Source organism: Myotis lucifugus, unplaced genomic scaffold (assembly GCF_000147115.1).
Source record: "Myotis lucifugus unplaced genomic scaffold, Myoluc2.0 scaffold_3, whole genome shotgun sequence".
In the NCBI taxonomy this organism is placed as follows: domain Eukaryota; kingdom Metazoa; phylum Chordata; class Mammalia; order Chiroptera; family Vespertilionidae; genus Myotis; species Myotis lucifugus.
In genome coordinates, this window is record NW_005871051.1 from 22,017,921 (window position 1) to 22,043,421 (window position 25,501).

At 40.8% G+C, this 25,501-nt stretch overlaps 1 protein-coding gene across 2 annotated transcripts; it reads right to left on the reverse strand.

Moving 5' to 3' along the window:
- Window positions 1-24,980, reverse strand: WDFY1 (WD repeat and FYVE domain containing 1). Of its 2 annotated transcripts, XR_002831501.1 has the most exons (12): window positions 24,915-24,980; window positions 20,715-20,788; window positions 17,638-17,692; window positions 15,825-15,975; window positions 13,620-13,732; window positions 11,707-11,833; window positions 10,494-10,599; window positions 9,927-10,028; window positions 7,824-7,954; window positions 6,635-6,743; window positions 5,490-5,695; window positions 1-316 (listed from the first exon to the last, which is right to left on the reverse strand). XR_002831501.1 is itself a non-coding variant. In XM_023761830.1 (11 exons), the coding sequence occupies exons 1-11, from the start codon at window positions 24,919-24,921 to the stop codon at window positions 5,636-5,638; spliced, it is 1,035 nt and encodes a 344-aa protein (XP_023617598.1). In that variant the 5' UTR covers window positions 24,922-24,980; the 3' UTR covers window positions 2,497-5,635. The 2 variants fall into 2 exon arrangements, 1 of the variants encoding a protein (XP_023617598.1); XM_023761830.1 differs by lacking the exon at window positions 1-316 and having other exon boundaries at window positions 2,497-5,695.
- Between the last annotated feature and the right edge of the window lie 521 nt (window positions 24,981-25,501).

Sequence of the window (25,501 nt, forward strand, 5' to 3'; positions counted from 1 at the left end):
TTGTACACATACAAGCATCATTATTTATTTAGTGCCTGCTATGGGAGGAAAACAAGAAATGTGGTTAGACAGGAGTAAGCAAGGAGAGCATCATAGATTTCAGGGAGATAAGGCACCATTCTAGAACTTGGCTTACACTGGGATGGGAGCCGTGAGGGTTGTGTACAGAAATGGCATGATCTGAGTTGTGTGTTGAGATCCGGCTGGTAGGGCAGAGGCAGGATCAGGGAGACTGGTTAGGAAGCTCCTAGAAAAATCCAGTTGACGGTGGGAAGACTGGACCATGGTTAGCAGTAGTAGAATGGTGACAAGTGTTCTGGAATACATTTGAAGGTAGGCTTATGTCTGCAAGCTTGCCTAAGTTTTCAACTTGCAACCTGGGAGTCATTTGATAGATTAACAGATGTGACTCCTGAAGCAAGAGATGTAAGAGGTCATATCTGACCTTAAAAATACAAGAAATGCAAAAGTACATTAATAACTTGGAAATAAAGCCACTCATTACTTATGTAAAGAATTATTTTTACACAAGTAAATCCAGAAGTGAACAAATTTCGGTTTGGCCATATGCTTTTTCCTCTCCCTTTCTTCCTCTTTTTAGTACCGCATGGGGTTAATTCAACCAGATGTTCTTACTTATTTATAGAAGTTGCTCCCCAATGAGTTCCTCTAACTCCAGGTAACAGCTCAATGAAGTGCACATAATGTAACATTTTTGCATGTTCAGCCTTATGTGACAAAGGATGGGAAGAACATACCTAGGTGTGCTCCCTAATCTACCGAATCAATAAATGAGACACAGAAAAGATTTAGAGAATCAAAGTGCTAGCAAAGCCTTTAAGGATTGCGCAGGTCTTGTGTGAAGGGCAGTGAGGATATGGACATAGAGGCTCGTCCTTGCCTTACAGAGCTTCAGGCTAGAACCAGAGCTGGTTAACAGATCCTTAACCATGCACCGGTCAAGTCTCATGATGTGAGTCAAATCATGTGATGGGTCCAGAAAAATGGTTTACATAAACTTGCAATTGTTCAAATGCAATCTTCCTGTCTGTGGCTTATGGGGTCTTGAATTCAACAAGCTGCAATCAGGCAAATCTTGTAACCACGGAATTAACTGAAAGAATTCACAGCTATGGAAATATCTGATTGTTTTCTATTCTTACCAAAACTTAATATCACATTTATCTAATAAGGGAATGATACCTGTAACTCTGAAATGTTAAAACCATGTGACTGTTTTGTGACTTTATTAGTTGGATTTGATTTTCATGGTGGAGTCTACAGGCTATTTATTGGCTATTCTTTAGTATTATAGGAATAGATGACAATCCCTGTTATGAGGTTAGATTTAGGTAATAGTCTCTTAAGAGTGTTACTAGTTTAACAGGCATACTTTAGAAGAGTGATTCCTTAAGTTATTTCAAATAATCAGCTTGATTTTGGGATGACTCTATATTCTTTTCTGCACATTAATGTTAATCTAGTTCAGATAAAAATAAAATTCACTTTCTAAAGAAATTTTGTAACAGTTATAAAATGACTTAAAATAGTGGAGTGTCATAAAATACAGATTAGGGATCACTGCTCTTCAGAATGCATGGGAAACGAATGATTGGAGTTACGTCATCACAAAAGCCACCTATCAGTGCCACCAGGTTTTCAAAAAATCTTTTTTATGCTTTTTTTGATATTTTTATTTATTTTTAGTTTCTTTTTATTATAATAAACATACTATTTTGAGAATGAGAAAAAATAAAGCTTATCTCTTTAATCGCATAGTAAACGGCCATTCTGGTTTCCAAATCAACCTCTTATCAGTTAAGCCAAGAATCACTTCTTCTAGGTCAGAACTACCGTGTTTATTGACAAAACAGCTGTGAGGGGGAGACTGGGCCACAGATCTGGCGTCTCTTCATAGCTCACAGTGCAGGCTGAGAGCCTGGATGTGCTGAGCCACCTGACCCCAGGGCTTCATAAACTCCAAAAGAGACACCACCACCTGCCTCCCTTACATAACACACTACACACTAGCACAGCCGTGGGCAAACTACGGCCCGCGGGCCGGATCTGGCCCGTTTGAAATGAAGACAGACAGGACCTTCTTGGTTTTCTCATCTGTGAATGGGGACAATAATGACTGAAGTGTTGCCAGGATTGAATAACACACTCCATCCATGCTTTTGTTCCGGCCCTCTGGTCCAGTTTAAGAACCCATTGTGGCCCTCGAGTCAAAAAGTTTGCCCACCCCTGCACTAGCACATTAAGGCAGGTGGTATGAAGAAGGTGTGTGCTTCAAGTCAGACAGCCAGAAAGACAGACAGGACTTTCTTGGTTTTCTCATCTGTGAATGGGGACAATAATGACTGAAGTGTTGCCAGGATTGAATAACATAAAGTCGGCAGAGCAGGCAGCACACCGAGGGTGCTAAACACATAGCAGCTACTATTATTGCCCTGTGTCCAGATCAAAAAACAAAAGCTAAATTAAGCAACAGAGTAACAAGCAAGGAATATTTTATTGTACACATTTTCTCAAAAAACCCCCACAAAAACAGAACCCACAAATAGGAGCAAAGGACAAAGATTTTTAGCTCTCTGGGATCCGTAGGGCACCATATCTTATAGAAACATCGCTAGTACAGGGACAAAATGTACTAATCAACATTGCCCCGACTCCCCAGTCAAAAAGGCTATAGAGAAAAACACTTAAAGTGGTATATTCTAATGCAAATTTGTCGCACAATTAAACTTCAACTTACTCAAAAAGTTGCTGTATAATAAACTGCAGAAAATAGAGTAGGCATTCAGTAATCTGCTCACAATGAATAAATATAGCATGTCTTACTTATTTGTTAAGCCTCACATTTATAATGAGCAGATGGTTTATCATTAATAGTAACTGGTTTCTTACATTTTAAGGGATATCAGATCCAGTAATGAAAGTAGAAACTAATTTAAAAAAAAAAAACTGATCTTAGAAAATAGCTCCTTGGGTGTGAGCCACTATCGAGTTTATTACATACTTGGGCCAGTTTCAACTTAAAAATGTGGACATGAACAAACTGAATTCTGTACAGAGAGGACAAAGTGATACCATCTAGACCAATATGTTTGTTTATATCCACCAGGAGCAGGACAGGACTAGGACATAGCAAACAGAGATTTACAATGAAATGAATAATGTTTCCACCTATTGCTATAGAGATATCTCCATCACCTGCACTAATAAAGGGCAATTTAAAAACATGTTTAAAATGAAGAATTGGCATTTTCATGTCCTATACATACTAGGGCTAAGCATAAGGATCTTCTCTAACATTCTATACTTCTTAACCCGTTTGTACAAATGAGCGTGAGTATCCCAGGAATGGAAAAACCAGTAAACATTACTTGAAGACCTATCTAAAGTGACCCGTTTAAGAGGAACACAGTCAAAGTAAGGCAATAACTATAAGCCTAGCTGTACTATCTTTATGTGCCCAAGTCAGTAAAATTGAGAAAATAATTTTTGCCCACCTCTATAGAAAATATGCCCTCATTTGCTACTTAGTTTGTGACAGAGGCAAGACAAGGCTGCCATGTGTGTTTTCATACAGAAAAATGGTAACAGGCTCAGGTGGAGAGAAAACAATACGGAAACATCTCCTTTCCTTTCCACACTCTAATTCTTCCTTAAATATGCATTTCCTCCTTGATTTATATTATTAGCTTAACCCCTTAGGAGGCACTATCACAATCTTAGTCTCTATGGAGCATTGGAGTTCTTCATTAAAAAGTTTTTATAAAATAAAAAGAAGTTTGAAAGCTATGGCATATTCTTAGCAGCTGTGATGTTCTACTCAGTCTACCACAGACATTTAAAGTCACATTTTACAGAATAAAGAAAAATGGAACCACAGTTCAGTGCTCTTCATTGTGGAAAAGAATTGATCACATTCTATTTTCCTTGCAGGACTTCATAAAATCCCCAGGATAGCACCTTTGTGGGGCTGAACCCTAACTGAACACAAGTCAACAGTCAATGATGCCATTTAGAAGTTAGCATCACTCGATTTTCCTTCCAGATTATATTAGTAATGTACATTTTGCAGAAAGCCTGGGGAAAGTTTTTAGAGAAAACATCTTTTTCAGGTGATATAATACAAAAATTACAAGGAGCAATACACCCTTCGGTCTTATTTTTGAGGCAAGTCAACTTTCACTGCAGATCATTCTAAAACAGGGTGTGCCTGACCCCATCCCTTTCCCACAGCATTTGTGTCCCTTCGCCATTTGACATTTCAGTTTAACTGCCTGTCAAATGTTACAGTTCCTCTGAGCTGCTGTTAGACACAGGGTGAGTCCCTTACTTGTATCATGTAGAATAACATGTGGTCTTCATACGAATCCGACAGAGTTACACAGTAGTGAGCCTCTATCAATATCCATCAGTCAGACTAACAAAAATATTGTTGCTATTTTTAAATTTATCCTTAAAAAATGTAGGCCTCTCTCCATTCACTTCCATAGCCGTAAAGTAATAGATACACGTGTTATTGTTCAAAACAAACAATACATATCTGGATATTAAAAGAAGGTGCCCTTTCTCCCGCCTCTTCCCCCTTCTGGTACTAAGTGGCCAAAACCCTTTCAAACACCATTTGATACAACAGATTTTGCAAGTTGTTACGTAACTAATATATTTAATATTAGTTACAATGACTACAAGTCAACATTGTTTACAAAGCTTTGGAGTTCTTGTCTGAGGTGTATATTAACTGCCACAATATCATGGGGCTCACCTTGAACTAGAAATAGAAAGTGTCTGTTAGGAGGACTGGGCTGTTCCATGGAACAGAATGATCATTCCCACCGCACGCAGGCTGGTAGCTGGGTTTTCCATCAGTCATTACTAACTGCAATGACAGTCAGGCAGCTGTGTGACTCCCATGGTAATGGCAACACAAAAACATTCTGTCCTCAGAGCATGTGTGAGGGGAAGGAAGAACTTGGACTGCCTTGGTTAATAGAGGAATTCACAATTCACTCACAACCACCATGAGGTTTGCCCATGGCTTACTGCCCGCAGGACAAACAAGTGAAGTGAGCCAAATACTAGGTGCAGATGGCACTGAAGAGAACAGATGTCTCTAATGAGTGTCAATAACTAAGTGTAAAGCAGGTGCACTTCCTGCCAGCACATGAGGAGTCGCTGGGATCTTAAGCTCCTACTGCGTTCCCTCAAGAGAGCGCCCTCCCTGCCCCACTCCTGCTCCCACAGCAGCCACAGGGCCCGGAGGCCCAGCAGGTCAAGGGGAATGTGTGTGTGTACTTGCAGTTGTTATAAGAACATTTTAGGCATCAACTCTTTAGTTCAATATTTTTTTCTCTAAAACTCTATTTGCTAGATCAATCTTGTCCACATCAGCTCACTGTTCGTGAGGAAGTTTTGCTGGAGGGATTCCATTCCTCGGGAACCACAGGTAGGTCCACAAATTCCCCAAAACACACCTTTACATTTTTTTTTCCTTTGAAAAGTGTTGATCTGTGTTTAAGTGGCTCCTGTTTGTCCACGTGATGGTGACTGTGGTGCCACAGGGAAGGGTGGCGCTTGTACAGGCTGCCGCTGGGAAGGTGCAGACCTCGCGGCTCCCGGGTCAGTGTGGAGAGAAGCCGGTCGCCAGGCTGCAGCCCACCACGGGCGTCATGTCCCATATCTGCAGGAGAGAAGGCGCCGGGAGGCAGCACTGGTCACCTGGTCTGCCCGTGAGAGCCAGGACTGACACAAACAGGCGTGGGACTGGAAAAGGGCCAAAGGAGCTCATTCTCTTCTTTCAGTGCAAAACTGCCTCCTGACCCCAACAGTGATAAAACACTAAACGTGATGAAAGCTTTTCAGCAGTATCTAGACACCTGAAAATTACATCATAATGATGTTCTACTATAGTCTATACCAGTGATGGCGAACCTATGACACGCGTGTCAGAGGTGACACGCGAACTCTTTGTTAAGGGGCATTTAAATATATAAAATAAATATCAAAAATATAAGTCTTTGTTTTACTATGGTTGCAAAGATCAAAAAATTTCTATATGTGACACGGCACCAGAGTTAAGTTAGGGTTTTTCAAAATGCTGACACGCCGAGCTCAAAAGGTTCGCCATCACTGGTCTATACCTTATTATGAAATAATATATGTCATAGTTTCACAACTTAAGAGTGGTACTAAGTATAAAATAGTTACTTTCAGTTTCTGTGTTAGTGGGAATTAATGAAAAAAAAAGTGTGGTTATTTCTTACAAAGAAGCCTTCTGCCCAGGATGGAAGGAAACTAGCACAGGAAGGAATGGCTTCAGCAAAGGATCAGCCATGGGATCAGCTGGGGAGGGGAAACCCTGGGCTCGCTCAGCCAGATGGCGACAGGGGTGCCAGGCAAAGGGAAATGCCTTGGGAAGCGCCAAGGCCGAGGGCGTGGAAACTCACAGGCATGCAGTTTGTTACTGCGGATCTTCACATGACTATAGGTAGCTTATGAAAGGGGAAGACAAGCTTGCCAATCAGAAAGTGAGGCTGGACTAGAAATGTCATCCTCATTCGCAGCATGACGAGGGAGCAGTCTACACAGAGATGCTAACTGGGACAATTATGCAGGTTACCTTTACAACGCGATCGGTCCCACAGGTCACCATCAGTCCCCTGGCAACATCCATGGACATGTGGGAGATGTTATGTTTTCCTTCATGAAAGGTTGCTAGAGAAGTCCGACTAACAAAGAGAAAAGGGACCATTTAGAAGTCACCTGACTATACCTAGAGCTGAGGGACACGTTTTCTTAGCAACAGAAAGGAAATACAGCTGCTCTTGAACAACATGGGTGTGATGCACAGGTCCACTAATACGCAAATTTTTTTCAATAAATACGTACAGTACTATAATGTATTTTCTCTTCCCTACAATTTTCTTAATAGCATTTTCTTTTCTCTAGCTTACTTTGTTGTAAGAATACAGTATATAATACATATAACTTACAAAATATGTGTTAAACAACTGTTTGTTATTAGTAAGGCTTCTGGTCAACGGAAAGCTACCAGTAGTTAAGTTTTTGAGGGAGTCAAAAGTTATTTGTGGATTTTCAATTGCCAGGGGTTCAGCACCCCAAATCCCCACACTGTTCAAGAGTCAGCTGTACTTATAGAGCCTTTCACGTAGAAGAGAAACTGCCTGCATGAGATCACACAGTGTGGGCACGAGACAGCTGCAGGCTCCCAGACCTCTCTGCTGCCCAGGGAGTAGCACTCACCGACCAATGGTGCCCACTGGCTTTCCAACTCGGGCCTCTGCCAAGGTTTGCCCATCTACTACTTTCAAAGATGACTCAACAGGAAGGGAACGAAAATGATGGTTCTGCCCTAGTGGAACTGCCTGAGTCAGGACAGAATGGGGAACAGACAGAAATGTCTGAACACAAATAGTTAAGAACTGATTTCTAGGTCAGATCTTGGTGGGGGGAAAAAACCATTGGTCTCTAGAATTTTCCCAGTAATTAAATTTCCACGCACAGGTGAGCAAAGCTGAGAGCATTCAATGCTTCTGGAGAGAACCAGCTGGCCACTGCGTCAGTGTGCACAGCACCCTGAGTGCTGGGGGCTCAAGACAGGGCTGGTCCTAGCAACATCATTTCTCGCAGTTTTGGGGAGAAATCTGTCCTATGTCGTAAAGCTAGAATAGGATCCTCTCTTTAGACATCGTCTATGAAACTGGGAGACACAAACATGTGGGCAGGAGTACATCTATGTCACTTCCTGTTTCAGGCGCACAGTAAGATTGAGACACGCAAACACTCACTCCTCATCCTTGATGGAGTCATAGCAGGAGTCACACATGCGGACCTGGAACTCAAAGCCCATGACGGGGTAGCTTGAGCGCTTGCTGCTGCACTTCCCACAGACGGCCTGCCCGCACTTCCTGCAGTGGTGCTTCAGGAGGGAAAGGAGGAGTTTCACTTTTGCTTTAATGCACAGGGTTTCCCTTCAGAGCAGGGGAATGGATCGAAGTGGGGAAATCTTGCCTTGACTTATAATCATTCCAAGTCAATGTAGCAGTTAACAGCCAAAAGGTGGGCAATTGCACTATTTAACAAGGATTTCCAAACAACCTTACTATATCGGTCAGATACTGCTTTTTGTTCATTCATCTTGTGTCTCGATGTCAAGAAATATTAAAACCAAGTTCAAGTCCACTTAGCAGCTCAACTGATTAGAGAGTTCAGGAAGGAGAAATCTATTTCTATATCAAAGGAAAGTCAAGAAATAAGGTTTTAAATTTAATATGCCCTCATTAAGAAACCAACATGCTTAATCAGATGTTTTACTATCTCTTTTAGTCTTTCAATTGTGACTCTGGAAATAAAGCTTCAAGAACATTCCAAAATAGTCCAGTTATTATTACTGATTCGGACATACTTTTTTATACTGAAAGACCTGTTCATTTCCTCTGCTGTTAGCTGTTAATCATAAAAGTAAAATTAATCTCTTCATGTTTCCTTTAGAAGTAGGGACTTCTTCACCCATCAGCTACATTGCACTAGTTTCCACGAGACACGCATTGTTAGAAATAGCTAATGAAACAATTCAGGTACCATTTTCAGAGCATTAGAAAGTTTTAAGTGCTAAAATAATTCCTGCATTGCCTGACAGTCTCATATTAGACCTTGCAGGAGTACAATTTTGTAAGTAAAATCCAAGAAAGTTTATTACCACACACAAGTTTTAGGCCAATCCTTCATAGAGGTGTAACCAGTAATAAAATGAGTACAATCAGCATTCCTTTTTACTTACTTGCACAAATTCATATTAAACCTGAGTGAGTGGCTACCTTCAAGTCTGCCATATATATATTTGTAGAACTTTAGTATCTGTGCATACCTAGTGAGAAGAACATCTTTGAAATCTATAGGCTAGTTTTAATTTAAAAAACAAAAATTATACTTGAAAGATGCTTAAAAATATTACACATGCTTACTAAAAATATTCCAGGTAGATTTATGTGGAACAATTTAGGAATAATCTAACATTATTAGAGCCACAGTATTCCAGTGAGGGCTAAATTGTTACTTTTTATCAGTTTGTGAAAGCATGAGGCTTGTATGCCCTAATTCATTCTAATTTGGTGCTCGGCTAGTATGAAACAGTGACCTTAACAACAGTCCCAAAGGGAAAGATCTGTATCTATTTACCAGCAGGCTTGGGTTTTCTATGTATCCCCTTCTTCCAGTGCAGGACCAGCCATGGACATTTAGGGGACAGTGTCCAGTGCAGGACCAGCCATGGTACAGTGTCCAGTGCAGGGCCAGCCATGGTACAATGTCCAGCGCAGGACCAGCCATGGTACAGTGTCCAGTGCAGGGCCAGCCATGGACAGTTAGGGGACAGTGTCCAGTGCAGGACCAGCCATGGTACAGTGTCCAGTGCAGGGCCAGCCATGGTACAGTGTCCAGTGCAGGACCAGCCATGGTACAGTGTCCAGTGCAGGACCAGCCAAGGTACAGTGTCCAGTGCAGGGCCAGCCATGGTACAGTGTCCAGTGCAGGACCAGCCATGGTACAGTGTCCAGTGCAGGACCAGCCATGGTACAGTGTCCAGTGCAGGGCCAGCCATGGGACATTTAGGGGACAATCTCCAGTGCAGGACCAGCCATGGGACAGTTAGGGGACAGTGTCCAGTGTAGGACCAGCCGTGGGACAGTCTCCAGTGCAGGACCAGCCATGGCATAGTCTCACTGGCCCGAGGAAAGGTCTTGCTCATTATCACCAGAGAGTGGTCATATAAAAAAAAAAAGTATGAATTAACAGCACTTCTGGAGAAGTAGTGTGATTCCGAACAAAATAAGAATTACACAAGTGACAGAATGCACGATTAACCCGGTGGTGACTCAAAGTTGGTTACATACCTGTCTCAACCCCAGTGTCTTTGTGTCCCACATCTGCTTTATGTTCCAGAAAAAGGGCTGCTCACATTTCTGGCAAGAATCACTTTCTAACCACTGAGGAGCCTGGGCGGAGAGAGAGAGCCAACGTCAGCGTGGCCGCATGTTTACACTGGCTTTTCAGAAATTCATACAATAGTTCTAAACATGGTTGAGGTTAGCATTTTTAAAAATTCTCAGTATTTTGTAGCTATTGCCATACTCACTACTATGTGTGCTCTGAGTAATCGTTATCATTTTAATAATGTTTACAGAATTGTTCAACTTTCAACCTATAGATATGAGGAAATTATTCAATTCTCCTTTGAACTCTTAGAGTTGCCTTCGTATATTTCTTTTGTTATGCCAAATTTGTTTGAAATTATTCAACCAGTTGGACAAAAACCCCTTTTTACAGAATCTGGCAAACAACCACTTGGGGCAGCTGGTGGGACCACAAGGTGCCTTACAGGGGAATCCCTCTCGCTGGGCACCCGGTCAGACAGATTTTCCATCCCCCATCCCCCACCTTTGCCCGCTTCCTCCTCTAACCTCTTCTCTGCTAACGTCCATGTTCCACACAGCAATCCCACCATCCGAGGAACAGGAGACGAGCTGCCTCGTGAGCTGAAGGTAACACAGCGACTGCACCCGGTCACTGTGGATGATACACACCAGCACTGGTCTCAGTATGGGAAACAGACAGTCTCCATGGAGGCACAACTCTCTCCCCTGTTGGAATCAGCCCTTGGCCTTTATCACTCACTCTGTGGGGTGGGAATATGGATTTCGGTGTAAACTACCTGGCATTCTCTAACTTACTATAAGAATAATAGTTTCTACAAAACAAACACTACTTTCAAGTTAGTCTTTAAGAACTGCAGGTCAGAGATGATGACTACAGTTTTCTGGACCAATCACCATGATTTCCTTGTCAGGTGCACACGTTTTACCTCCTTGTTCAGAAACAAAGAACAAAGGAGGTGTAACTACCTTGCCTGAACCCAACCATAACAAGTGGTCACACACTACAGAGATTACTGGTACACTCATGCTCACACATGCACACATATACATGCTCACAGTGCATACACATGTTCACACATGCACACACACACACACACATGGTCACACATGCACACACACGCACATACACATGCTCACGTGTGCATACACACATTCACACATGTACACAGGCAGATACCGTGGAGGCTCTGGGGAACAATCTCCTGGCCTGTAGGCTTGAATGGAGAATGTTTCCGTGGCTACTTTTCGGCTTGACTCTGGTTATGGTGGACGGTGACAACCTAGCCAACAAAGGGGAAAGGGTTCCTTTTCCTTTCAAGACTAGATGGCAAGAGCCTGAGTATTACACCGTCATAGCAATGGCCATACGACTACATCAAACCACATGTTCCTTCTTAATGAAATACATTTTATAATTTAAGAAAATGAGTTAGGCATCCGATTGGAGAATGGCTTAGTATTGCATTACACACACGTCCATGGTCAAAGTCCACGCCTGGGCTCCAGGCCTGAGCAGCTTATTTCAACAGGGTGACTCGCTGGGAGAGACACGTGGGAAGTGCCCTTTGGACCAAGGAGGAAGAAAACCCTCTGCTCTCAGAACACCAGACACTCAGGACTATCAGAAAAGCAGTTAAAAGTGGACGCCGTCAGCCCTATCAAATGGCCATTTTGGAAACACAGTTTCCTGTTTTCCCCAAACTCGGGTTCTCTCCCCACCCCCAGAACAGTCACGCACTGGTGGCCCTGGAGCAGGAGCGTGCGGCCCTTCCTTCCTCCGATGTCCCACATGATGATGCTGTTGTCAGAGGCTCCAGAGAAGAGTAACCGCTGGATGGGGTCCCACCAGAGGCAGGCGATACTACCTGGGGGCGAGGGAGGAAGGGAGGGAGAGAAGGAGGGATGGAGGAAGAGAGTAGGAGGGGCAGGGAGAGAGAGAGGATTGGTTAAGTTAACTCCATGTCAGGGCACACACATTTGACAGCTGAAGACCCAACTAGCACAGCTGAGTCTTCCAGGAAACATGTGTCTTCACTGTACAAAGGGCCATTCAACGCTTCATCACGAGTCATGAGAAGACACAGCACATCCACTCTCCTGGTCGTAAGACTAAAGTCTTCAGTTGTACATCAAAGATGTACAAAAGGGCAAAGATGTTCCAATAAACATTTCCTTGTTCCGTACCTCAAAATTATAAAACAGCTGTTGAAAAGACTATAAAAAGCTTTTGAAAAATATAGCCATTGACATTTAATGAGAACAGGCCGTTAGTTTACTGAGGTCATCTCATAGAAGCTAGAAAGTCAGACTACTGAGACCTCTGGGACCTCGCAGGCAGTTTTACAGCCAAGATGCCTGTTTGAGAAAACTAAGTGTCTCGAAGGAAAGGTTTGCAGGTATTTCAGAAATTTAGGTAACAAGTCCAAATTGGCTAAACTTATCAGATTAGATAACCCTTGAGAAAATCTTTCTTTCTACTGATTTCTCTCTCAACAGAACTCATCATTACTCCAGTGACTGTCGCTCACCTAGAAGAAAATGATTAATAAGCTTAATAAAACTGAACCAGTCATACAAGCCCATAATATTTTATATAATTCAAAGCAAACAGCACAAGCGGTTTCTCAGAGAAACTTAACAAAAGTGTGTGTGTGTGGGGGGGGAGTATTCTGCAAAACTGGCTTCAGGCATAATTTTGTATAAATCCTGACCCTGTTTAAACCTATGCCCCACACTCTTTAGCTAGAGGCTTAATAGCAGACAAACATGATCTTTCTATACAAACATGACTAAGCAGTTGCCAGAACCCACTCTAACCTAGCAACACTTACGAGCCCAGAGTCATGAGACTCTTAGTCATAAACGGAAAGGGGTGTCCTCAGGGGCTGTGCTTTCCTGCCCACGTCTACCCTAATTTACTGTTCTTTCTCCTTTTTCCTCTACAAGGTCCCTGTCTGACAGACTTGATTTCACCTAAATAGATTGCTTAGACAGCGTGGAGAACATTTAACTTGTTAGACTTAAGACACTATTTTCATAAAAGTCCATCATTAATTCTTTTTAACAACCCCCAATTCTTCGATCTAAACCAGATGGCCTCGAAGCTTCTAATTTGTTACCGAATACAGCCAAGTGAGTTTTAAAACACTTTCTTGGAGCCTTGCCAACTCACTGCACTGTAGAAATAATGAAATTCCACCTGACCTCTTTTTCCTCAGTCCCTTCCCAGGGGAGGTTTCCCAAGTAGAGGATGACCCAGCCCATACATTTCTTTTCATTGTACTGATCCACTAGTCTTGTTCAGTGTCCTAGAAACTGACAATTTAAAAACACTAACATTCCTGAAAAGGTTTTACCATTTACAAAACATTTTAAAAGGTCTTCTGAAAATAATTGCATTGAAAATGGTAAACAAAGTAGAAAGTATGATCCACACAAGCAACCTAGGAGGGATTTTGACAATTCAAAACCCAACCCAGCACCCTTCCTTCACTTGGCCTTCACTCTTCGAGATCTAAATCCCCTGTCTGGCCAATCAAATTGAAATCTGACAGATCACAGGGAGGTGATCATTCATGAAACCACAGGGCTGAGAACTAAATTCAGATGCTAAAATTAGGTGGGAAAGCTGTGGGTGAGGACGCAGACTACCTTCATGTCCTTTGAGGGTTGTGATAACTGAGCAGGTGTCCTGTTCCAGCTTCAGCAGGGTGATCTGTCCAGAATAATCGCCAACAAAAGCATACTGGGTATCAAAATCGTATCTGTGGGGAAGCAGTCAAAGATCTCCAACACAATCCATCTCAAAGTTGTAAATCAGAAAATGTTCTCTTTAAAGAGAATAAGCACAAGCTCAAACTCTGAGAAAAGAAATAGCCGATTGAAAATCATGCAAGATTTAAATACTGAAGAAAATAGTTTTAAGCTGGACTCAAGGAGAAAATTAATATTTAATCATTCAACAAGAATTAATTGAGTATCTGTCATTACTCTAAGCAATATTTGGAACTTGGCAATAAAAAAGATAACAGCTAACAGAGAAGACAGACACGAGAGCAAGTAGTTCTAATCAAATTAAAATAAAACACACAAAAAGTGAAATACTCAATAATGAAAAAAGCAAGAAAGAACGGGAGGAAAATGGCTATTCATGAAATATCTCTGGAAATAATGTAAAACTGACAGCCAATACGGACATGACCCATCTTTCCTTTGGCCTAGAGCCCTAGACGATTTAGCTTTAAGTAAAGAGGATGGTTCACTTTAAATTGCTGTGGAGAGTTCATTCAACCAAAAGGCAGTTATTTGGGGCAATGGTAAATTTAAGTTTTAAAAATATATTTACTTATCACTTTCTCAGTGACATTATAGCCATAGAAATTTGTGGCAAATTGGTAGATGACACACAGTAGGATACTACTATTTAAAGGTCAGAAGGACAACCATGGGCTAGGCCAGTGGTCAGCAAACTGCAGCTCGCGAGCCACATGCGGCTCTTTGACCCCTGGAGTGTGGCCACGAAGTTTCAATCACACTGTATGTGCATGCCCGCACATGGTATTTTGTGGAAGAGCCACACTCAAGGGGCCGCAGTTTGCTGACCACTGGGCTAGGCCATGACTGTGATTCTGTGGCATTTTCTACCAGTCCATATGAAAAGCCTAACTCAGAACAGAAACATTTAATTAGCACATAACGTATCTGAATATTTTCCTTTGTTTGATTCTAAAGTGTACGGTTCTAATTTATACGCTTATTTTAAATATCTCATGTTCTATGTACATTCATTTGTAGCAAACATTTTTTATGAAGGCTTTCAAAGGAAAAAAGGAATTTTACTAGGCCAGATGTCCAACTCTGAAAGAAAACTACTGATGCCGACAGCCTTGATCTTGCCGGCACTAAGATACACAGCTACCACTGCTAGCCTTAAGCAAGGGCGAACTCCACGTGAAAGGTTCCATTCACCAGTGAAAAAATTTTAAAGCAGGAATTTCAGGGATGCTGAGGCACCTTTGAGAGTATTGTAAGAATTATGAACCCTCTCTATACACAAAAAAACAACTATAAAACTTATAGCCCATTTATGAACTCCAGAGTCATAAGCCTTACTGTATTTACTAGTATATTCTATTGCAGGGTCTGTAAATAACCAATTACTAGATCAATTCCTTTTTTGTTTCTTTCTTTATACAAAAAGTCTTTTCTTTCACTTTGAAATGTAAAGGAATGAGGGGAGGGGTTTGCAATAATGAGGGTTAGGTTTTCCAAGATTTTGTATTAAAAGTACAGCCCTAACCAGTTTGGCTCAGTGTATAGAGCATCGGCCTGCGGACTGAACGGTCCCAGGTTTGATTCCGGTCAAGGGCATGTACCTTGGTTGCAGGCACATCCCCAGTAGGAGGTGTGCAGGAGGCAGCTCATCGATGTTTCTCTCTCATCGATGTTTCTAACTCTCTATCCCTCTCCCTTCCTCTCTGTAAAAAATCAATAAAATATATTAAAAAATAAATAAAAGTACAGCACTTCCCAGCAGGGAATGGTAAGTCACTTAATTATTTTTAATAAACCAATTTTATACCAATAAAGCAAATTTTAGATTTTATGTAAAATATCAGGAATCCTTCAGCCTTTGGATCTCAAATAACAATTTATTCCTTTTTTAACCTTATTTTTTGTTTATTCCTTCCTTTTTCTCTCTCTCTTTTTTTAGTCTTTTTTACATTTTTTCCTCTGTTTTGTTTTTCATTTTTTTAATTCTACTTTTTGGATGTTTTTGTCAATTAACAATTTATGATCAGAATAGAAATTAATCATTGAGACAAGGAGGCGGAGGCCCAGCCCTTCAAAGGATACTGCAAACACGAAGCCCAGGAGGGGAAGAGGTGCCTCCCGAGCAGGTCCCCGGTCCGGGTGCACATCCAGCTGACACACTTGTCGTGGCCGGTGCTGACCACCCACTCCGTGGCCAAGCTGAAGATAATCGCAGACACCCGGTTCTGATGAGCTGTAGGAACAGAAACGGAAAGTCTGCGCCCTTCAGGAAGAAATGGGACCTTCAGAATTGAATCCCGTGGGCTGACCGTCTCCACCTGGCTGGCCTGGGGATGCACAACATCCCATCATGGGGGTGCCCGACTGTGAGCGGGTGTCAGATAACCTGCCCTACCCCGACTCCCTATAATGGGCTTCCCAGGGCCCTGCCCGCTGCCTGCCTACGTGGCAACAGTCAGAAGCTACCAATCGTTAAGGAGTAATGCTCGAGGGATTCCGATCACAGATTAGAGAACAGACTTGCACTTTGCTCTAAAAAGCCCTACCTACCAATGAGTTCCATACGGAAAGCAGGAGTCTTTTCTTAAAAGAGAAAATTTTTTTATTGTCCATAACTTCAGTGTTCTGGCCCTTTACAAAAGACTTTATAAACTATAAAGTCTTTTACTATACTTTTCTGTAATTAAAAAGTAGTGTAAGCAATTTGTGTGTAACTTTTTACTATTTATAAAGACAAAATATTGTGAAGTTCTATATTCCAAAATACCAAAATAAGAGCTGAGAATAAGGAAAGTGTTCTGTCTGTGACCTAACTTGTGAAATATTTGAGTGTGCAGGTTAATTGTAAGCCACTAGGGCAGTGACCTGTCTACTTCGTCTGATACAGCACCTTGCATAGAGCAGGTGCTTAGTAAATGCCCAGGCTGATGAATGGAGTCTGAGGGACAGAGAAACTTCTAACTTGCTCTCAGCTGTACAGGCTGCTGCAGGAGCACTGAGGAACTCTTTCTTATAAATTAATTAGAAAAGACTCTGGGAATATGGGCAAAGCATGAACCAGACATGCATAAAAGATGACAAAGGGTTAACATTAAATACAGCTTAAATAATTTTTAACTTGAGAACTATTTTGACTATCAAACTGGCAAAAAGCATTTATAAAGAGTAACATTGTAAACATTTAAAGATCAGGCACTCTCAACCGCCATTCATAAGATTGCAAAATTTGCACAATTGCTGGGAGGAGGCTTGCAAATAAATCTAGAGCATTAAAAAAACATTTTAATGTTTGACCCAGTTACTCTACTTTTATGAATTTGTCTTAAATAGAAGTAATTAGAGTCAGAGTAACAGTAAAGGAAACACACACACACACATGTATATACATAGATATGAAATACATATACTCACAGATATATATACACATACATACACTACCATATATGTTAGTGAGTGGGCATTATCAAAAAGTAGGAGCAGTACTCATGTTTAAAAATAAAGCAATGGTTAAATTAAATCTGATACATGTACCCAAATGGAATAGTATACAAAAATTTAAATATTAATAAGCAGGAAAAGAATGGTAAATAACTTCAAAGAACTAATAGCCTCTTATTTAATTGGGGTAACAAAACTAAAAAGTTAATATGAAAACCTACATTTTTATTTTTATTTTTTTTATAACTTTATTTTAAAAATCTTTATTGCTGAAAGTATTATATATGTCCCTCTGCTTCCTGCATTGACCTTTCTAGCCCGTCCCTGCCCCCCTCCCCAGGCCTTCACCAAACCTACTTTTGATCATATGAGATGGTGTCCTAGTTTTGTGTATGCAGATCTACATGTATTGTGTGTGTGTGTGTGTGTGTGTGTGTGTGTATTTTATTATAATTACCTGGGTAAGTCCTGATAAAGTTCATTTTATTAAAATCTTCAGAAACATGAAATTCCTAAAAGTAAACACAAGCAATAAGAATATAGTCATGGTTTTAAAAACAACAGGAATTTAACTTTCAAAACAAAGTGAAATCCAAAAATAGCTATCACCAGACCTGGGACTGAGATCAGCTACAGAACAATAATGCGGTCCTGTCCTCAGGCCACCCTTTGTTTTGGGGACCAGATGGAACAGAGCCGCTGACCAGCACAGCATTTCTATCCAGTTCTTCCGCAGTGAAAGCTTTGAAGTCCCTCTCCTTCTAACTGCAAAGGAGGCAACTTGTTCATTTTTTCTCTTTGAGCTACATCAAAAATTCCTCAAGATGATATATATAAAGTGAAAGTATAAAAACACATTACTATCAGAGTTTTCAACTACAGTGAAAATAAAACATAGGGTGTTCCAAGTAATGTAAGGGGGGAAGTATACATATTTAATATACAAATACACAAAAGAGAACATTAAGAGGCTGTGGGTGGGCTTCTTCTTTTTTATATTCTTGTATTTTCTAAATTTTTACAGACTGTGTAATACTTTATAACTAGAAAAAAGTTAAAAGTATACGCTTAATGAAAAAAATGAGCTCCAACACAAAATAAAAAAGATGAACCTCTTTATAAAAAAAGCCCTAATAAAAAATTCTATTGACCAATGCTAAATTGATGTTTTTAAGGCTCTAGGTAACATGGACTTTATAAATTGTTGACTACTCAGACTGAAAAAATATATATAAATTTCTTGTTCTCCATCCTGGTTTTGCAAACTACAAATATGTCTTAGTGTCTTAAGGATACTCATCTGTTTTGGGTGGGAGATCAATAGATCAATAGCTAGCTAATGATAAGTTGGATTTACATTGCCCCTTTCCACTGAAGAGCTATAAGGGTTTCTGTAGGCTATCCTATTACTGATATCCTTGAACCAGGAGCCACAAGAAGGGTCCCTAAAAAAAAAGAAATGCTCAACCATTGCCACCATTGGAGAAAGTATTTGAGGCTTGCAGTTCATGGATCCTTGTTACATTTGTATATGCACATCACCATTATTTTCCTACAATATTTTCAGAAAAAGTAGAGCGAGAATGTTGGCTTTAACTACTACGTAATGTATTTACAGCAGCCCCAACTTCATAGGGCACAGAACTCATCAAAGCCTAACTCTGTCGCCCCCAAGTCCTTACCACCTGCCCATTGCTGGATGGACTGTTTGGGCTGAGAACCTGTGTTTGTACTGGCTCTTCCCTTCTTGGCCCAGAAAGACCATAAACAACAAACATGAACTGAGGAAGAAATAGAAAATCTGTAACAAGTGAAGAGATTAAATCAGTAGTCCAAAAACCTTCCACAATGAAAAACCCAGGACACTAGGTGGTTTCTCTGGTAACTTCTTCCAAGCTGCAAGTCTGAGTCTCTTACTACTCAACAATTAAAAAAATAAAAATAAAAAATGGGCAAAGGACTTAAATAGGTATTTCTCCAAAGAAGATACACAAATGATCAACAAGCAACTGAAATACTCGACATCACTAGTCATTAGGCAAATGCAAACAAAAATCATGAGATACCATTTCACACCTTCTAGGGTGGCCATAGTAAAAACAAAACAAAAACAACAGAAAATAACATGTGTTGACAATGATGTAGACAAACTAGAACCCTTACACGTCGGTGGTGGGAATGTACAATGGTACAGCCACTTTGAAAAATAGCGTGGGGGTTCCTCAATGAGTTAAAAATAGATTTACCATATGACCCAGCAATTCCACTCCTCAGTATATATACCCAATAGAATGAAAAACTTAGGTTCACACACAAACTTGCACACGAATGTTCATAGCAGCATTATTCACAATAAAAAAAAAAGTGGTAACAACCAAATGTCCATCAACTGATGAGTGGATAAACAAATTGTGGTCTATCTACATAATAAACAAAAAAAGTACTAATTCAAACTACAATGCAATGAACCTTAATATATTATTCTAGGTGAAAGAAGCCAGACGTAAAAGGCAACATGTATTATATGATTCTACTCACATAAAATGTCAGAACAGACAAATCTCTGGACTCAGAAAGGAGATTAGTGATTGCCAGGAGCTGGGGGGAGTGACTGCTAATGGGCTGGGGTTTCCTTGGGGGGGGCGGGGGTGTGATAAAAATGTTCTGGAATTAGAGAGTGTTAATGGTTGCATAATCTTGTGAACATACCACAAAACCACAGAATTGCACACTTTAAGATGGTGAACTTTATGGTATATAAATTATGTCTCCTTAGGAAAAAATGTATATGTACATATACACACAATCTGACCCACAAAAATACCTATAACAAATTAAAAATGTAAATACCTGATCCTTCACTAAAAATACTTGTGAAACACTGCCCTAAAGAGCTATACAAGTTGTTGGTTGAATGGCTAGTCCCTAACTCGGTTCTCCTTCCCCTTCCTCTGTTACACACACACGCACACACATGCACACACAGGCTCTCCACCGCACCCTCCTTGTCCTGGCCTTCTCTGTGGTCCAGGGATAGGGGCTGCATGGAGACTGCACCTGTGGGCTAGCCTGTGTACCCCACCATCCATCATGACAGCATTCTGAGTTCCACGAAACTGGTTTAAAATTAAGCACTCATTAAAATTAATCCATTTTGCCCTAGCCAGTTTGGCTCAGTGGATAGAGCGTCAGCCTATGGACTGAAGGGTCCTGGGTTCAATTCCGGTCAAGGGCACATGCCCAGGTTGCAGGCTCGATCCCATCCCCAGGTGGGAGCATGAAGGAGGCAGCCAATCAATGATTCTTTCTCATCATTGATGTTTCTCTCTCCCTCTCCCTCTCCCTTCCTCTCTGAAATCAATAAAAATATATTTTAAAAAATAATAAAATTAATCCATTTTTAGGTCTAACACCTATACTGAAGTCAAAAAATTTTATGCCAATCAGGCATTTATTGCTAACTTTATTTAAACTGTCCAACAGACATGAACATGGGGAGGTCGACATAATACATACATTCTGGAAAGTACCTACCATGACGGCTCCGTTATCCTGGCCCACAAATATCCGCCTGCTATCATGATGGTAAGTCATAGCCGAGCAAGGAGCTGCCAGAAAGACAAAGACCACATTATAGCAAAGCTAAGCACTGTGTCATTGTGCAAAATTCATTATTAAAAGAGCTATACGATGGAGGTTAAAAAAAGAGGGTAAAAAGGTTTTGTAAAAAATAATGATGTAAATTGAAAATGCTAATAAAGTTCTTTCTGTTATTTTAGTTTAAAATTCTCACATAAAATTATTTTTAAAACTTTGGGTCAAGTGATCCAGCCTGAAGTTTCATCTAACTGAAACTCCTACCTGTTTCTGGAAAGGTTTGGGGACCAGCGCTTACAGTGGGTGATCTGCACCCCAAACTCAGTGGGTCATCCTGCCCCTGCCCTCCTTCCCTATCACAGGTAAGAGTAGCTGCAATCTGTGGAGAGAGGGGTTCCCGGCACAAGAATTCCCATTCCAAGGCATATGTGAGAAGGCTGAAAAAGCCACTTTGGAACTGCTTTTTCCCCTCACTGGCCAAACAATGTTCCCTTGTGCAATGACATCCAACCCCAGTGTGTAGTCAGTGAAGTTGTGCGTATATTTTTCTTTGTCCACAGCAGTATCATGTGACTGGGTAGCACCTGCTGCCCTCCAGGTTCTGGCTACCCTTCTAGATAGCAAGGGCCAGAGAATGAGTTTCAGAAAGGAGCAACTCCACCTGTCTCCTTCGGCTACAAATCAGAATCAATGTGATTTAGAAAATGGAGCATTTGTAAAAAGAAATGTGTGGGTTCATTTCATCCTAAGAATTGTAATTGCCCAGGAAGGAACCACAACAAGGAAATAAATGCATGCCAGGAAAAAAACAACAAACTTGAGTTTGCTTTGAAATAAAACTTCATATGAAAAAGTAAGGGGAAAAAACCTTATACGTGAAGTCACCATTTGAAACTTGTTTAATTTAAAGTTCTCTCTCTACAATGGACTGGTATTCTCCACCAAAGGCAGACAATAAACTATAATATAGTACTGGATTGTACTCAAAGGCAAGAACACAGCTAACTGCGTGACCAGCTTATAGAAAGAAACTGTTTGAGCAGCAAAGAACCATCTAGCTGAAAGGCAGGTACTGCCTTTGCCTGTAAACAGAACAATGAGAAGTGGCAAGAAGCCTGTACCCCCTTAGCCCCATGTTGCTGTTGAAACTGCAAAGAACAATCATGTTTAAGAATTATAACCACAAAGATATATGTATCTTCATACACAGTGCTCTTTAATAACCACGCATAAAATGATCACTGACAAATCAAATCATACTTTGATCATTTCAAAGATTCATTGTCATTATTTTTACTTACTTTTCAGCTGGTACTAAATCTTAATGCTTTAAAACTTCCTTTCAATTCTTTTTATGCCTAACCCTCTAACAAACTGCTCGTAAATATGTAAGAACCCTTCTCTGTGCAAAAATTACAATGGGCTGAGTTATTTTATGAGACTATAGAATTCTTAAGTTTAAACAGAAAGCTTTCCTAGTTTATTTGTTTTGTATATAAAGATGTCCTGGCTCTTTTTCCTAGAAGACAAGCTTCTAGTGAGATAAGCAATACAATTTTTTTTTAAAAAAGTTTGGATACTCACATAGTTTTATAAACAAACAAAATACCTTTTTATAAACAAACAAAATACCTTAAACAAACAAAATACCTGTGGCCTTTTAAAAAGGCATCACTGCCATCCCAAATCACATGCTTCAAGTCTAGTTCTGTAAATAAAGTTTTTGTTTCTTTGTTTTTCTGCAACACAGCCAGGCTCCTCCTTTTAGCATTGTTTATGGCCACTTTCATGTTCCAAGGGCAGAAGGTTGAAAAGCTGCCATGGAGATTGTTTGGCCCGTAAAGTCTAAATATTTACCGGAAAAGCTCATGGACACACCCCATACCTGTGGTAGGGAGCATAGTTTTGGAGTCAGACAGGCATGGATTGGAATTCCAACCACAAGCAACTCAGTAACCCCTCTCGCTTCAGTTTCCTCATCTACTAATGGTGAAAATATCATCTACCTTCCCAAGTTGCTGCGATGATTTCATAAAGTGACATTATTTTTTACAAAGGCATGAGGCACAAAGTAGATTCAGGAACTAAGAGTTACCATTTCTTTTCAGCTAAAGCAGATTCTGAAAGTTATCTCTGTTATGGGAAGAAACATTCTGAAACATAATCGAACCACATAGAGCAATATGCTAAGGTCTGGCTCGCTGATCACAGTCAGGTCATAGGAAAAAGTCTAAATTGGTGGCTGACCACTAAAATGTCCTAATTTGGGTAATCTACAGATAGTTTTAAGAGCCAACATGGCACTTTTCTTCTCATATTTTGAATTTATTTTTAAAATGAAAGTCATCCTAAAATAGACAAGCAATTATTTCTCATAATTCATTCATTGTTTTCTTCTGGCAATGTCCCTGCAGTTTTATCAGCAGATACATCTCCAGATGGATGCAATAAAGAGGCTTCCAGAAGCAACAAGCCAAATATGTGTAGGTATAAACATGCAGGGGTCAGCCACCAACAGCAGAGATGCTGGGCCTGTTCGCTCCAGTTTTTACTGGTCTCTGCAGTCACGATGTTCTGAGAGCTACTTCCAGAAGGTACCATTAAGCCAAGTTGGCAAGGGATGGCCAAAGCCTCGTGCCCAGGACCTAAGAACCATGGAAGAGTACTCACTTCTGCTGCCACTGGAAGTCTAAAAGAAACCCTTTTTGGTTGGGTAGACGGTGGGCTCAGAGGCCCAGGATGTCCCACCCACCTCTGACCCCTGCTCCAAACAAACTCTCAAAGTAAATTTATCAAATGGGCCCATGAGCACCTTTATTAAGACACTGGTCCTTCGTATTTCAGAGGAGTGACCAAGGTTATGCAGCCACGGCATACGGAAACGGGAGATACTACTGCTTGCTCCAATCAATATGATTGGGTTTTCTTCTAGTGCACTCTGTATTATAAAGCTTTATGGTGCCCATTACATAGTTATCTCTATAGCAGTAGTCCAAAAAGTCTACTTCATTTTCACTGAATGATTACCAAGACAGAGAAGCTGAGGAGGCTGCCCAAGCTGCAAGTGGAAGACAGAACAAATGAAAATCCTGACAAACCACTCGTGTTTTGTAGTAACTGACCACAGGGCCTGGACAGTGCATGTTCACGGGAATAAAAGTACAGGTGCCTGGGAGGGTGGCTCACGCAGACCGTGGAATGTGCTGAATAACTGGCTACTCTGTGTACAACTCCACTGCCTCTGCCACAACTCTTAAGAAAGTTGTCACCAGTGTCCGGAACAACTGGCAAAAGGTCTTTTAGGAGAACTTCATAATGGTCTTAAGAAGTAAAACCATCAAGCATGCCCCGCAGCCTTTCTTCTTTTCCCAGGGGGCCCTCTAAATATGGGAACACTTAACTGAGGAAAATCCCTTATTCAGGACCAAGCCACAAGGAAATGAGCAGCTCTGGATGCTTCTGTGTGGCCATTTGGGACAGCAGGGCTCCACCCCAGCTGGGCCTGGTGGGGTCCAGGCGTTCTCCACAGGGCTCTCTTTTGCAGAAAGGATGGAGAAAGGAAGTGGGAGAGGATGGCAATGCCGCTTACATCTGCATGACGGGCTAGAACTTAAATGTAACTTTATGTCACTTTAGCTCACAGCTGTCTTAAAAACCTCAATGCAAAAGACTGATCTAGATTTATTTTTAGAACACATTTAGCTACTGAGAAAATTCTCTTTTTAGAATGTGCAGTACTTTGGGCCAAATCTCCCATTGGAACCCAGAGGTTTGTGAAAAGGTTGGGCACAAGGCTGGTTATGAGGGCACAGAACGTCAGTATCAGCTATTACTAAGTACTAAGTCACTACTAGTTTAAGTTGGCAAAATTAAGGAAAACTGGGGGTGGGGTTGGGAGGGGCATGTCCTCCCCCCACCCCTCCAGTTTTGCTCAAGGTTGCTTCAGTTAAGCCAATAGACCCAACTTCCTGCAAAAGAAAAGCAGTCTTCCTGCAGTTAGGCACCTCCAGTGGGAGGGGTTAGACAACTGAGAAACTCGTTCTGAAATCTAGCAGCACTTTTTAATAGACATTTTGAAATTTAAATCACCACAGACATTAGAGACATGTTCACCGAGTGAAACAGTTCCCTACTTACAGGCCATTGTGTGGTAAATGCTGGGCCAGTACTGGCCGCTGTCTCTCTTCAGCCATACTCGGATGGTTCTGTGGAGGAAAAAAAAGCACATAGTAATTTTAGCTTCTTTATGCTCCTGTAAAACTTATTTATTTTTAATACTATGTCCCAGCTGACCTTGAGCACATACAGGGGTAGGCAAAAGTAGGTTTACCATTATAAGTATGCAAACAGAGTTAATAGTTATTGTACTAATCAGAACCTGCTTGTCTTTTTCCATACGAACAACTGTAAACCTACTTTTGCCCACTCCTGTACACACACACACACACACACTCTCACACATTCACCCAGTATATAGTACGTTTCTACATAAAGTACATAACTACATATATACATATATATATACATAGATATTAAATATGGTTACATATAGTATGACCATATGTGGTAAGTTATGTAGTAATTAGGAGTCATGTTTGAAATAACTTTAACATATGAAAAATGCTCATGATATAGTGATCAACATATAAAGAAAACTAAGCATTCACTTGCTTTTCTTGATAAAACTGAGTGTGAACTTGGTCACCTGACACCTGAGCCAGTGA